Source organism: Cryptotermes secundus, unplaced genomic scaffold (genome assembly GCF_002891405.2).
Source record: "Cryptotermes secundus unplaced genomic scaffold, Csec_1.0 scaffold770, whole genome shotgun sequence".
Taxonomy (NCBI): Eukaryota; Metazoa; Arthropoda; class Insecta; order Blattodea; family Kalotermitidae; genus Cryptotermes; species Cryptotermes secundus.
This window is the reverse complement of record NW_019723912.1, coordinates 251,988-266,765: the sequence shown is the minus strand read 5'-3', so window position 1 is coordinate 266,765 and position 14,778 is coordinate 251,988. Positions and strand designations below refer to the sequence as shown.

Here is a 14,778-nt window from a genome sequence, read left to right as displayed (position 1 = left end):
AACATCAAAAATATATGTATAAAACAATTTCTTTTCAGTGATGAACAGTCTTCCTGCTATCACAACCATACATTCTATAAGTCTGTCAAAACCCTTAACGCCACTTCTACGTTCCATACGATTATTACACACTAGTGGTGCCTCTTTCCTTACTTCTCCAACCCCCAAACTGTACAGTTCATGCTACTGCGGGACACTAAGTCCCATAACTCAGTGACAATTAGAGAAACACAGGAAATCAGCATTATCCTGATAGAGACTGCCTATTGACATAGGGCAAAACCACTTTCACAAGTAAGGTCATCCCAGAAAAAATTTTAATTTTATAACTGAAAACAAATACAATAAACCCTTGTTCAACATGGATTCTTGTTACACTAAAAAATGTCTACATGCATGCAATCACAGATAGAGTATACTTCTGTTAATTTCAATTGGACCTGATGCAGCCATTCGTGTGTACAAAACTTACATTCATAATATTGGAATTGTCTATGCAGCCATTCTTACAAATTCCCCTTCCACTTAAACCACAAGACATAATTTCTTCAATGCATATTTATCAAACGTGGTTTTAGAATCTTACTTAAAAACACCGCACCTAATAGGATTAATAAATAGGGTTGCAGAATGAGAACTGGCAATACTTTGAGAGAACCTGGCCTCTGCTCTGCACACCACAAATCCCATTTGGCATGGGAGTGAAACCAGCCCCCTCTGGTCGCTAGACACTGATAGTGTGCCCAAACTATGGCATGCCCTACTTCCACGTCACACACAGTTCCATACAGACTCTACTAAGCAGCACAGTGCAGGCATAATTACTGAAAGTCCATGCAACAAAGAACTACATTTGGCAAACTTGTTGTGCTGAATCTTGAGGAAATAAACTGTACAGCAAGTTTAACACTATAAGAAATTCGTGACATAAATGGGTAGGAAACAAGTTAAATCACACTGCAAAAGGAATAAAATATCAATTTTTTTAAAGATGCTGTATTAGTTTCAATAGACATAATTATTAGGAACAGAACTGACCTACCTGTAATTTAACATCCTTATAACTATTAACTATGGCAGAAGTAATTTTCGGCCTGTTTAACATGCCACACTTACTACATTAAAATCCCTTGCCAACTGTGGGAGCTACGTTCTATGAGAGTGGGGGTGGGGGGGTTGCAAGCCGGAGAGCCAGAGTTCAAGAACTTGACCTGATACTAAGTCACCAAACCCCCCCAAAAATGCATATAAACTTTTTGGAAAAGCTGAAGTGAAAGTGTACCTAGGAAACCTAGGCATAAAATGGATAATATTAAAATGAATATTACAGAAACAAGGTATCAGGGTGTAGACTGCATTCAATTGGTCATGGCAATCTAGCAGCCACTGACAGACACTTGCACATACACACAAAAACCGAATATTATAGTTGGCAAGGGATTGCTGCATGTTCAGATTTACACAGGGAAGAGGGTAAACATATGTTTTGATTTATTCATGTGAATGCGGCTCAAATAAAACTTCCAGCTGTACAGGAAAAAGAAAATGGTATTAAAGCGTAACTTGTACTTAAATGTGATAAAGAATATGATCACCACTGAACAGGTGAATACCATTAACCATTTCCAACAACAAACTGAACACTGTTGGAAATAAGCACAACGCTAAATTCCACTAAACTTTGCAATAAATAAGTATAAGTACCTTTCATTTATAGACCATCCTAAATCAGAGTCATATTCCATTCTTCATTATACTCAATAGCATCTTTCTATTGCCACCATCAAACTGATTATGTACTACTGGTAACAGACTGCGTCTTTTCTGCTGAATGGAATACAACCCTAAAATCGGTACCTCAGAGCTGCAGCATTGGCAATCCTACTTCAACTGTTATGATCTTGTAGTTACTTCAATTACGTTTACATTGCTGCCAACTGTTACTTAATGGCACATATATACACTAAATCCTCTTATATTTTACCGAGCTCTACATCCTAGAGCACTGGAAACAGCTATGAGGTACAGCGACTGGGAGGTAGAAATGTGGTGCCCTCCCCAATATCTCCAGGTAACAAACCACCCCAGTAACTTACACTTTGCTTTCTTCCTTTATCCACTTCTAAACTTTTCTATTCCCGCGATTTCCAAGCTTGTTGCTTCGCTTTTAGCATCTTGACTAACTTGAAAATGGTAACGTAATTCTTCCGACTCTAACTGACCCCAGCAACTTCTTGTGATCGAATTTGGCTTGGGCGAGATTTCTTTATTTGAGTTTGGTATAGTATCAGATCATATTCTTTCTCATGTGAGCTTCAAGAAGACTTGAACGTGGATGTTCCATGTTCGGTTTCTTCCCCAGAGATAACTTGCTACATATTTTTGTTTCTTTTACTTCAAACTTCATCCAATACCTCTTTCTTCATCATAACCTTACAAAAATGAAACAAACAAGACATATTAGAATGTATTAACACTAATGAATTTAATCTGTTCTACTGATACAACATTAGATCTAATGCTAGAAGAAATCAAATTTAAATGTGACTGGACAATAAAAAATTATGTGAATGAAACAAAAACAGCAATTGATCTATGTGGTTAAGAACACAAAGTCTGACATCTGCTGCAAATTACATGAAATATAAAATCAATAAAACATTACAAAACAGTGCAGCACAAAATAAATCCGGACTAATGAGAATGACATTCTGTGAACTATCCAAAAACTAAACTATTAAATTTTGTCCTAAATTACTTATGGCAAGAGCCAAATCAGTACTACTCTCCTTAAAATAAACAGAACACGTGTTTTGGGAGGGGTACATCATTCTTGTAACTCAACAATCATACTGATGACTGGCTGTCCAGTACACATTTTATATCAATGAAAATAAAAAATCATTTCCATTCAGCACAGTGGTAAACTGTCAGTCACTACTGTTTATCTGCCAGCCATCGTTTGGGGGGACACAACGTGAATATGCAATGGAAGTTAGTCCACATCAAGTGAAAACGAAGCCCCCAACGTGGTTCTAGAAGTTTAATATCGACCTGTAATAAGGACAGGGCACAAATACAATGTAATGATTCACACTTTAAAAAAGTAAACACATCAATATTTCACCAAGAGATTCCTCGAGATGACGATCTTCTCAATATGTTGAACACTATGCTACAATTAGGTCTTGGCATGGTAACTAAGATGATGTTTATTTATTAATGTTTTTTTTATTGCTAGTGGGGCAGGACTAAGTACCTTGTACTGCGGCCACTTCTGGCCTATTGTACCAGCCCCCAGATTACTATTAATGTATATCTAAAAGAATGCTTCTATGATGAAAGCTCCAAATATAAGAGGCTTATGAAAATTCTCCTCTTGGTTGAAAAATATACTTACGAGGAGAGTATGAGCGAGAACGAGAACGCTCATAGCGTCGCCTACGATAATATGGTGACGGTGAGCGGCCACGGTAGCCTCCACCTCTATAACCTCCGCCATAATAGTCACTGCAAACAGAAACGTTCAAAGTAATACCACAATGCACACAAAAGTGGGACACTTCTATCTATATAATCAGCATGAAATTACAGTTTTCTGAATCGGGCTACATGGAACATTCGGAGATGACATTTTCTAGCATTAAAAATGAAGCTGGAATTACCAATTGTGGCAGAAAGCATACCAAGCAAAAGGAAAGATTTTAAAACATTTAAAGCAAACACCGAACAGGAGGAGGCAAAGGCTCCGAGAAGAAAGACAGCACTGACTTAAACAAAACTAAAGCCCTACAATACATCCACATGACCCTCCCTTCCCATGAGGCAGCACAATATACTCAGCACCCCTGCACTAACTGCCCCTGCAAGACCTGCATACTGACTCACTTCTGCCTCACATTCATTATGATGTATGCACACAAAAAGAGCTTCAATGGTAAAACTTGTTCTTTCTGCAATATTTTCTGAACACTAAACATTCCTGCAAAGTTAGAATGATTCTTTGAAAGGAACACAAAAATGTCCATGATTTCTCAGTAATATACCAGATGCAATGCATCCTTCAAACACTCCTACCACTTATATATTCCCGTTATGTGCCAGAAGAGAAATGTACTTGAATTCCAGAAGTGTGGTGAAAACAGAACTCAGTACTTGTAATCTGCAGTTCTAAATTATCACATGTTCAAAAGTTATTTCCTCAGTTTTTTTTTGTTTTCCATAAGGTTTTCTTCAACATTCTGCATGTAGCAAAAAGCTTTAAACCATTATGCCAAGTCCTAACAAGCATCACTTAAGTTACAATCTGCATTATCAATATTCAGGATAAACTTCTTGTAGACAATTTAGCAAATGCTTGTCGCATATAAACTTGCACACATGAGTGGAAATGCAGGCTTCAATCGATGAAAGTACTACTCAGCAGTGGGTGAGACCAGATTGGATCACTTTAAAATAAAATTCTCCCAGTAGACATTTGTATAGAATTTCATACTGAAAATTTCAGTGACCCACTTCACAGCAGATGTGTTCTTAATGCTACACTGCAATTATAAACCATAGCACTCAGTGCAATGAGATTCTCAGTGGAATCAATACTGACAGATCCCTGGATTCCCCAATTTTGTTAAGAACGTTATATTCACAAAACTTTCTGATCATGTACAGGATCACATCAAAATGTCCTTATGCTTGGAATGCTTGCTCCATTTCAGTCTAAAATGAACACAAATGTCACCTCAATGTTAATTACTGCATGCCTAATTCTCAGCAAAAACAGGTCGTTAGTTTAACCTCTGCTTGACTGAATTTTTAATGAAGAAAGTAATAATACATCTCTCTCTCTCTCTCACACACACCAAAAGTGAACAACACATACTCTCCCACTCAGTGAAAAAGCCAGATATTTGCCCACAAATGTGGTCACATAATTGTAACAACCCAACCTGAAACAACTACGACATTAGTACAAAAGTTATATTCCCATGATGCAATTAAAACTATGCATACCACCATAAAATAAGAACGTTTATCCCCTTAAAATAGCTACCACTGAAGAACCGATAATTATCTTCTATAAGCACCAGCAGTTCTGTGGATCTCAATGAGATAACCACAGTCTCAGTTTCATTTATGGAATGACATACACAATTCCAAGTTCTAATTGACTTATGGCATGTATTTATAAGCAGCCTAAAATGTCCATTCTCTCTTTACAGTGAACCTCCACTTAGTCTTGTGCTGAAACAGGCCAATTCTGGACTCAAAACTTTCCCATAATCTTATGAAAACTATGAAATGATTCAGAGCTTTTCACAGCGACAGCATACAATGAAGTTGCCTTCTCAAGCAGTCATCTGTATCAATGTGGAGTTGGACTGGACATTTCAAAGATATTCTATAGCATGAGGTCATGTGACAGTAGACTAGCTGATTGAGGCACTATGCTACACGTTGGAAGGTAGTGTGTTCGACTCCTGATAAGGTCACTGCCATTTCTCAACTGACCCAATCCTTCATTCCAGCTGCACTATGGCCCTGGGGTCGACTCCGTCTCTCACACAAATGAGTACGAGGAATTTTCCTGGGGGTTGTGGGTGCCACATAAGGCTGACAATCTTTCTGTCATCTGTGAACTCTCTAGCTAGAGAAAATGTGGGAGCCTTGATGTCTCACAACCTACGGGGGCCTCCAGAGCCTGTTATGGGGACAGGTTTATCTTTTATATTTAAACACAAAGCTCATCCCAGCCTGGCCACACTGGGAATGATGGTGAGCATTGTTCTGTCGCAGTGTGGACCACGTGATCATCAGGAATCAAGTTTATCTCAGCGGTTCTTCATTACCATGTTTTTTGAGTTCTCTCACATATAATGTTGACAGCTGGGCAATATGAAGCTTAAAGATATCACTGCGAAGCAGCCAGATCTCAACTGCCTCCCTACATGAACGGCCCATGTAGCCTCTTGTTCTTGCCACTACTCTAACGAATGTCCTTGAAGCTATCTGGTGCTGAGCCGCCAAACCACCGACTCTGGTTGGCGCAAAGACATACATGCGCCTGCTGCATGTGTTCTTTACATCTCACCTTGACAGTCTGTCTAACATATACACTGTCACATTCACACAGGACATGCCTGGGATCCTACAGTCAATGTCATCTTCTACTGACCGGCTTCACTTGCTGTGGAAGTGACTTGGGGCCCAGGATTCAGTGTCTGGTAGCTCTCCATGGCACTATAGCCATTCTGCCTTTCAAAAGGGCTTTCGGGCAGAAAAGCTACACTGCAATGGACGCCCTCTGGGCCCTTGGTCACTCTAACAGCAGAAGAAGGCAACCAATGTGGCCACAAGATGCGTTCAGCAGGCCTCTAGTGAGATGACACTGAAACTATATAGAGCGCCCATTTCTTGTGACCCGTGAAAGATGACAAGAGCCTTAGGGTCCCGGATGTGTACTGTATCCTGTGTCAGGGGGGAAGGTGTGTTGGACAGATGGGCTATGCCACTGAAATGAGGCGTGATGAACATGTGAGAGACACATCACTGAATAAACTTCCAAGTGTCCACAGTGCTGGCAAGCATGACAGGCTACAAGGATTGCTGAGCTAACAAAAACATTAAGATAAAGCTGCACCCTGACATTTTTAACAGAGATATGGCATTCCGTCTATGCTGTACAAATATATGAAACAGTATTATGTATCGATAACAGACAACATGGAATGAGTGGTCCACACTGGGATAGGACTTCAATGACAATCTGACTTTGCCACCATTCAACATGCAGTCTGGCCCGTGATGTGCATAAACAATATTCATCATACAAATCCCTGATGATGGAAGACACAGACACCCTCTGAAATGTCACATCCAAACTCCACAATAATTACTGATTACACAAGAAGACTTCACCGAACCCAAACAATGATCACAAGACTGTGTTGGCACAATTTTGAATAATGGAACAAAATGAGATTAATGTGCTCTATACAGATCTGAACACGTGTCAAACTTCTTGCTAGCTACTTTTACAGAAATTGTTGTAAAGTTTACAAATAACTGGTACCAAAATCAATCTACATACAATAAGACAACATTTAAACTAAAACTATATGAAGGATGAATGAAGTCTGCATGTGTGTGCAGCACACTTCCGCTTGTCATTACATGCACTCACATTTGAAACACATGGCACACAATTCTAATGAGCCACATTATCATCCAACAAGTTCCTCTAAACCAAATTTTCGGCTGTATTTTGCACTGTATTTAACTGCCCACTTTCTAAGGTGTGAAGTCATATTTTCCTTAAGAATGACAACCCACATATACACTATAATCTGAAGTTAACACTCACATTTCACCCCTCTGTCTCCCACCCCACTGGCCACTGTCTTCTGTCAAACTGAAACAGCAATAAACATTGACCATTTAAAGCAAGACAGGAAAGGGTGTACTCCAAAATGTCGTACACAAAATTCCCGACTGTTTCTTTTGGCAGTTTACTAAGCTTACTTGTGGCTTACTTGTAAACTTTGATCAACAGTTTATGAAAAAGTATATTTATGGCCTAAAATGAACTTTACTGTGGGTAAACACAATTGAAAGTCAGAACTGCCCAATAAGTTTCAGTGTAGTCTCCCAAAAAAAAAGGTCCCAACATTCCTTTTTGCTCTGCAAAGAATGCTTAAAACCCACTGTCTGCTTCACAATTACATTTTGGGAAAAAACACCAATGATGATCACTTCTTTAAATGCTTCCACCTATATATATAATTTCAAAACTTCAAACCATCGCTATGAACTTAAAGAGAGGAACAGATTTTACAAAACGTGTCAGGTTTTATTTTGCAGTCTGCAATAAAATTATGTTCACAAGCCTAGAATGGCATGAAACGCAACCTATTCAACAAGGAAACAACAGAACAATTCAATAACCCAGCATCTCCACTTGGAACATGTGAAGAAAAAAGGGGGAACTACATGAACCTTGTATAACCACTTCACAATAGTAATTCTGGATTAGCATAAAGTAACAAAGTCAAACATGCAAAGTATTATTTACTACTGCTCATTTCATTCTGCCTAAAATTATAAACATGAATGGACTATAACAGGAATGTCCAACTTCAAACAGGTTGTGTTCGACTTTTTAGTGTCAAAACTGTCAGTGATCTACCACCCCCTCCTACCGCCGTACCTCGCTTTAAGCAAAAATATTGGTAAAAATAACACGACACGTTTGTTGTAAAAACAACATACACTGAAAGTACAGACTACTTTAAAATGTATTTTCCCTTCAAAATCTGAACATAATCATATTATATTCCAAGTGAATTTACATGCTTTTCGCGTATAATTTCCTTAAAGGCCTATGAGATGGACGCGTTGGACTATAAGAACAAATTCTTCAGTCCCATAACTCCAACTGGAAATGTGAGTTTAGGAGGGAAAAAGCGACAATAAAGAAATCTAGCAACTGGAATTGAAGCAATGACTTTGTGCATCTAATTACATTGTTTTAAAAGTGGGACAAGAGTCTGACACATTACCTCTTTCATCTCGTAAATGTATCTGAAACGGCGTCTGCATGCGGACACATACTGCTTTTCTAGGGCTAAATAAAACTGAGTTTCTGCCTGTAAAAGCACTGCACTCCCTTATACCCAAGGCACTCACAACAAACTCCACTGTCTGTAGTCCGCAAGCGAACCATACCAACTGAGCAATCAACCTTGTCAGTGAATTTAGTGCCAACTTTAGCAGACAGATGGTGTTGCGTGGTCAGCGCAACAAATCCCATGGCTGTTAACTTCAGTTTTCTAGACCGGAGCCGCTATTTCCTTGAAATAGCTCCTCAATTATCATCACGAGGCCGAGTGGACCCCATTACTTCTCAGAAAAAATCTGATAGTGCTGGTAATCGAACCCGGACCTCTGGATCTGTAGCCAGGAACTCTTAACCACTAGACCACAGAGGCAGTTCTCACAGGACTTTCAACTGGAGCAAAATTTCAATTATAGCTAATGAAATGGCTGTACTACACGTACTGTACGGATGTGAAACGCGGTTCAACACCAAAAGGAAGGATGTGACAGATGCAATAAACTGCCATGTACCTCAAAGGCCTGACAGGCACACTCCAAAAGGCTCAAAATACAATCCAAAATGTACAAGTCTTGGCAGGCCTCTTCAATACTTTGCATATAAAGGGTTAGAGGACCATTTTCAATAATACACTATCTAAACCACAAGGTTCAATAACAAAGTCTCATAAAATGTTAAGTGTGATGGACAAGAATGAAACAAATCAAATTCTTATAAAATGGTTTCAAAACTCCCCTTCCCCAAACAACTGCAGCATTCAATGCCAATGTTAACATGCCCCTATGCTGAGCATGGTGGTAGCCCCAACCACTCTGGCTCAGCAGCAGACAGCTTCACGCTCTCCAGTGCTTGCTAAAACAGTGGCAGTACAAAGAGTTGAAAAGGCTAATAAGGTGACTCACCCCACCTGAATGAAGCCTGTCTCAAAATCTGTTACTTACTATGTGGGTTTCCCCATGTAGATCCCAGGGGTGGGAGTATGAGCGCGCTGAGTAATAGAGAAATCCACACGGATCCTTCGACCATCAATCTCCATGCCCGTACATTGCTCTTTGGCTACTTTCGCATCTTCCGAGCTCTCAAAGTACACAAAAGAGAATCCCCTTGATCGTCCAGTCTGCAAACAATGATATATTATCATTATTACAAGCACCACTGCTGCGGTAACCCTTTGGCAGAGGAGTATTTTCAGACCATATTCCTAAAATACAATCCCAAAGCAAAATTTTGGAAGGGGGAACAGGCAATACAAGGCAGGTGAATGATTATTTCTTGATGTGAACGTAAGTCAAATATAAAAATAGGAATAAATTTCCCTCTCACTGAATCAGACAATGGATATGACTTCAAATTTCTCAAATTCACATAAGCAGCTACCATCTGAAGAGCGGTGTGTGTACGTGTGCACGCGGGAGAAGGGCAGAGCTTACTGGACACACTGTACAGAATTTTTAAGAATTGGGGACCCAACCTCACACACTCAATACTGCACCCTCCCATGCACATATGCAACAATTTCACTTCACAGGAATCAAAACACATTCAATAATGCAAATTGTTTTACTTCCTATGTATCTGCTGCCTTTGTTCTCACATTTATCAGTGATGTTCATAACGTGTTCAGTTCTATAAGCCATAACACCCTGCTCACTCCCATCACCATGATGTGATATAACTGTGTCTGAGAGAGCTAAATCTGTAAGGCAGATTACTCACCTTAGCATCAATAACAACCTGCACTCTTTCAACAGGCCCATATTTTGACATAATATGATGCAACTGCTGTTCTGTAGTGTAAATACTCAGTCCAAATATTCCCAGGCAACGGCTCGGCTGGGGATTGTCCTGAAATGAAAAACAAATCAGTGAAATTTGTTATATACCTTACCATGAAGCTGATTTTCAAAATTAATAAAGACTTACTCTGCTGCCCACGTGTCGACGTCTAGAAGACATTGGACTGCGGGAATGACTCCGGTAGAATTCCTTCCGTCGATCACTGTATCCATAGTACTTCCCACGGGGACTGTAGGACCGGGAACGTGAATGGGAGTAACGGGATTTGTAGCGTTTTGGAGACCGGGAACGGCTCCGTGACCTGTAGCGGCCACGATAAGACATCTTTCGTGAACGAGAATGACTCCTGGAGCATGGAAATTCCATCGAATTAAGTATGATTAGCCTACATACGATTCACAATTCTAACAACATAACTTCAATGAAACAAACTTGATGGAATATGCATAATTAGCAGAGCTGTTGATAAACATGGATGCACCCCATAAAACATTCACTTAATTCTGGGAAAATGCACAGAATACCCACACTATTCACGCGTTTCAAAATGTAAAAACATATGTACGTTATATTAATATTTTTAACGGTTACCTGGAACGTGAGTAAGATCTGCCTCTGTGATGAGACTTGTGTTGACTATTTGAATGTGATCTGCTTCGGCTGTGTTCCCTCGATCTTGCTGGAGAGGGAGTCTTATCATTGGCCGGAGGGCTGTGATTAGAACCGCTATGACTTGGGCTATGCTGTAAATAGAAAAAAAAAACCTTGAACCGGACTCTTAATGAATCTTTCACTTCATACTATATCCTATGTAAATAAGAAATGCAAACATTTTAAGCAAGCACAACAACTGCACAATGAAAAATCAATAAAAATCCAACAACCGATAAGTTTGCCTTCCCGACTAACCGCCATCATAGCGTGGCTTCTTCCAAGCATACACCTATTCATTTTGTTTAAGGCTAATATTTAATTTTAAATGCAACATAATATTTAAAACGCAACACTACATCGCTCTGTAGTACATACATACCTCCCTGTCACTCATGCCTCGAAAGGTAGAACAAAAAACCGAAGCCTTTTACCCGGTACATATAACCCAATTTCCTAAACTTAAAATGGCTTCTTCCTTATCGGCGAACTCGCTAGACAAAGGTTGCTACGCGATGTAGATTTCCGACGGATGTACTTCTGCCCATCATAATCTATTCCTATTGGATAACTTTTGGCGCTTTGGGCAATCTATTGGCTGGAGCGCAGGGTTGAACCAATAGCAATAAAGGAACGATAGAAGTAGAATTCAACAATCTCTGTAGCCAAGTGATAAATACTAAAATGATTTGTATTCAATTCCCATTATTACAATTATTTTTAAAAAATTATCTAGCATATAACGGAATTGTATACGATATTTCGATTCACATTTGACACTATACAAGAAGAAATTGAAATGCGCCAACTGGTAGGACGACGTTCACTTTTCTGTTCTGTGACGTACCGCCATGAGTCGATGACGGAGCGAATCTAGATTTCTAGTAAAGATGGCGGGTGCTGTAATGTTTGAAAGATTACGGGCAGTGTCCACAACAAATATGGACGAAGGAATTCATCTTTTAAACAAAATAGAGCAGGAACAAGAAATTGCAGACAATGATGAAGATAATATCCGACAGAAGGAACAACGTATTCTGGAACTTGGTGAGTTATATAAAAAGGAGGGTAAAGCTAAAGAATTAGCGGATCTCATCAAGGCCACAAGGCCCTTCCTTTCGCTCATAAGTAAAGCAAAAGCAGCGAAGTTGGTGAGGTCTCTTGTCGACTTTTTCCTAGACCTTGAAGCAGGAATTGGCATAGAAGTACAGTTATGCAAAGAATGTATAGAATGGGCAAAAGAAGAAAGAAGAACTTTCTTGAGACAGTCACTCGAAGCTCGTCTGATTGCGCTATATTTCGACACAGGGATGTTTTCAGAAGCACTTTCACTTGGTTCAACACTGTTGAAGGAACTGAAAAAATTAGACGATAAGAATCTGTTAGTTGAAGTTCAGCTGCTGGAAAGCAAAACATACCATGCCTTGAGTAATCTCCCAAAGGCAAGAGCAGCCCTTACTTCTGCACGAACAACAGCCAATGCAATTTATTGCCCACCAAAACTACAAGCAGCATTAGACCTCCAATCTGGTATCCTGCATGCAGCAGATGAAAGGGATTTTAAGACTGCATATTCCTACTTCTATGAGGCATTTGAAGGTTATGACAGTGTTGAGAGTCTTAAGGCATTAACAGCACTGAAATACATGCTGTTGTCCAAAATAATGTTGAATAACCCTGAAGATGTACAGCAGATTATCAGTGGAAAGCTTGCTCTGAAGTATGCTGGAAAAGAAATAGAAGCAATGAAGTCTGTAGCACAAGCAAGTCACAAGAGGTCTCTAGCAGAGTTTCAACAAGCAGTGAAAGACTATAAGGTTGAGTTAGAGGATGATGTTATTGTACGTGCACATCTTGGAACGCTTTACGACAACATGCTGGAGCAGAATCTTTGTCGCATCATTGAGCCATATTCACGGGTCCAGGTTGATTACATCTCTCAGTCCATCAAATTGCCCACTCAGCAGGTTGAGAAGAAGCTGTCACAGATGATTCTGGATAAGAAATTTCATGGAATATTGGATCAGGGTGAAGGCGTTCTAATTGTGTTTGAGGAAACGCCTGTTGACAAGACATATGAGACAGCTCTCGAGACAATTCATAGCATGGGAAAAGTTGTAGACACATTGTATCAGAAAGCAAAGAAACTTTCATAATTAACGGTGTTACTACCTTGGACGCTACAAATTGTGCAACATCCAGTTATTACCATATATGTGCATGAAACAGTTGCAGTGAGAAATTGAAATGTATGTAACAACTTCATTGCATCTTCAGTAAATAATGCAGAAGTGTTTAAATTATTGAACATCTAGTTACTGTGTGATGTAATACTTTCTTTTCCCAATCCTGTGCAGAGTGAAAATGTGATTTGTATTAATACTCCATCTAGTGGGAGACTGGGATGTTATATTTATTTTCTTCCAAATTGGTCATTGATGTGATGTGACTAATATTGAATGCAGAGGTTAAAATGTCCCTAGGTTCCAATGTAATTGTAGTAGTCTTCACATACAGATGTTTTTCTTCAACACATTTGGAATCTTGTTTTTGTTTCTTGTATATTTTTTAAAGTTTGTTAATGCCATGAAGGAGTAATCCACATATATTTTTACTGCCCTTGGATTTTCAAATTATCATATACTGGAGCTTGAACATTGTGCTGTAGTTTGGTAATCTCATTTACTGTTGACATTTATGTACTGATGCTGTGTTTATACATCATTCGCTCTTGCCCAGATATTCACATTGTGTGTAGGTAAGCTTCAGATATATGTAACAGTATACCTTCAGCTCTATCAAATTGCAACTAATAATACTAATACTTTTTGTTTGCAAATAAAAATGCACTCAGTGCGCTCGGTTATTGTACGTAATGGTTTTAATTTAAAATTTGTAACCTGTTTAACCAGTGTCCGAAATGTAGAAATGACTTCCTTAGACTCTGATAATGAACAGGATTAAAAAGAGAATTCTGCTTTGTACTTCTTGGATCAAAATGTTCATCAATAAAGAGAAAATTGAATTAAGTGGAGTTGTCCTTTCTGCTCTTAATTTTGTCAGAAGATTAGAGTAGTGAACATATAGATGTCTTGAAGTCTCCAGTTATTTAGATCTGCATCAAGGGGCTGCTTCATCACCATTGCTTATAATGTGCTGTAAAGCTCGAAGAAAATCAAGACCAGGAGTTCAACAGAAGAAGCCTCTTCTTGATACTGTCAACGTATTGGACAAAACATGCTGCTGTAAACCCCTGCGAGTCTTCAAGGCAATTTCCTTAAAATGTAGCAGTGTTCAAAGTATTGCAGAACAATGGTGATAAAGTCACATTCACAAAGAGCAATTTAGTTGAAAATATTTTCTTCTTTCCTATGTGAAAACCTAAAGTTAGAAGACCGTTTTTGGTTTATGTTGGTGTGATACTTGCTGACTAATACTGGGCCCCAAAGTTGAGGAATGAACAGGATGACAGAAAATTACACAAGTTTCATTTTTTTTAACCAAACCTGACAAGATCAAGGTAAGTTATATGCATGGAGCAGCTGGGGAATGAGAAATGCTTACAAGGTTTTAGGTAAAAGCAGAACAGAAGTCTCTGGAAGGTGCAGTGAGTACTTTTGTGCACATGATACTGGACCCTTCCAGTTTCATATTAGTAAAGAATTTGACTGCTGAAGACAGTCAGCTTCTCAAGATTCTGCCCTGTGTTTATATATCTC

General features: G+C 39.1%; 2 protein-coding genes across 4 annotated transcripts; one reads left to right on the top strand and one right to left on the bottom strand.

The window, feature by feature from the left end:
* Nucleotides 1-351: 351 nt before the first annotated feature.
* LOC111862132 (transformer-2 protein homolog alpha) lies at nucleotides 352-11,565 on the bottom strand. 3 transcript variants are annotated; one of them, XM_023847292.2, is made up of 8 exons: nucleotides 11,442-11,565; nucleotides 11,000-11,151; nucleotides 10,535-10,754; nucleotides 10,328-10,456; nucleotides 9,553-9,728; nucleotides 7,361-7,408; nucleotides 3,401-3,510; nucleotides 352-3,054 (listed from the first exon to the last, which is right to left on the bottom strand). In XM_023847292.2, the coding sequence occupies exons 1-8, from the start codon at nucleotides 11,454-11,456 to the stop codon at nucleotides 3,044-3,046; spliced, it is 861 nt and encodes a 286-aa protein (XP_023703060.1). In that variant the 5' UTR covers nucleotides 11,457-11,565; the 3' UTR covers nucleotides 352-3,043. The 3 variants fall into 3 exon arrangements, with proteins under 3 accessions (XP_023703060.1, XP_023703059.1, XP_023703061.1); XM_023847291.2 differs by having other exon boundaries at nucleotides 352-2,432; XM_023847293.2 differs by lacking the exon at nucleotides 7,361-7,408 and having other exon boundaries at nucleotides 352-2,432.
* A 327-nt stretch (nucleotides 11,566-11,892) lies between these two features.
* Nucleotides 11,893-14,088, top strand: LOC111862147 (26S proteasome non-ATPase regulatory subunit 11). The gene has a single exon (XM_023847326.2). The coding sequence runs from the start codon at nucleotides 11,950-11,952 to the stop codon at nucleotides 13,213-13,215; it is 1,266 nt and encodes a 421-aa protein (XP_023703094.1). The 5' UTR covers nucleotides 11,893-11,949; the 3' UTR covers nucleotides 13,216-14,088.
* The last annotated feature ends 690 nt before the right edge of the window (nucleotides 14,089-14,778 follow it).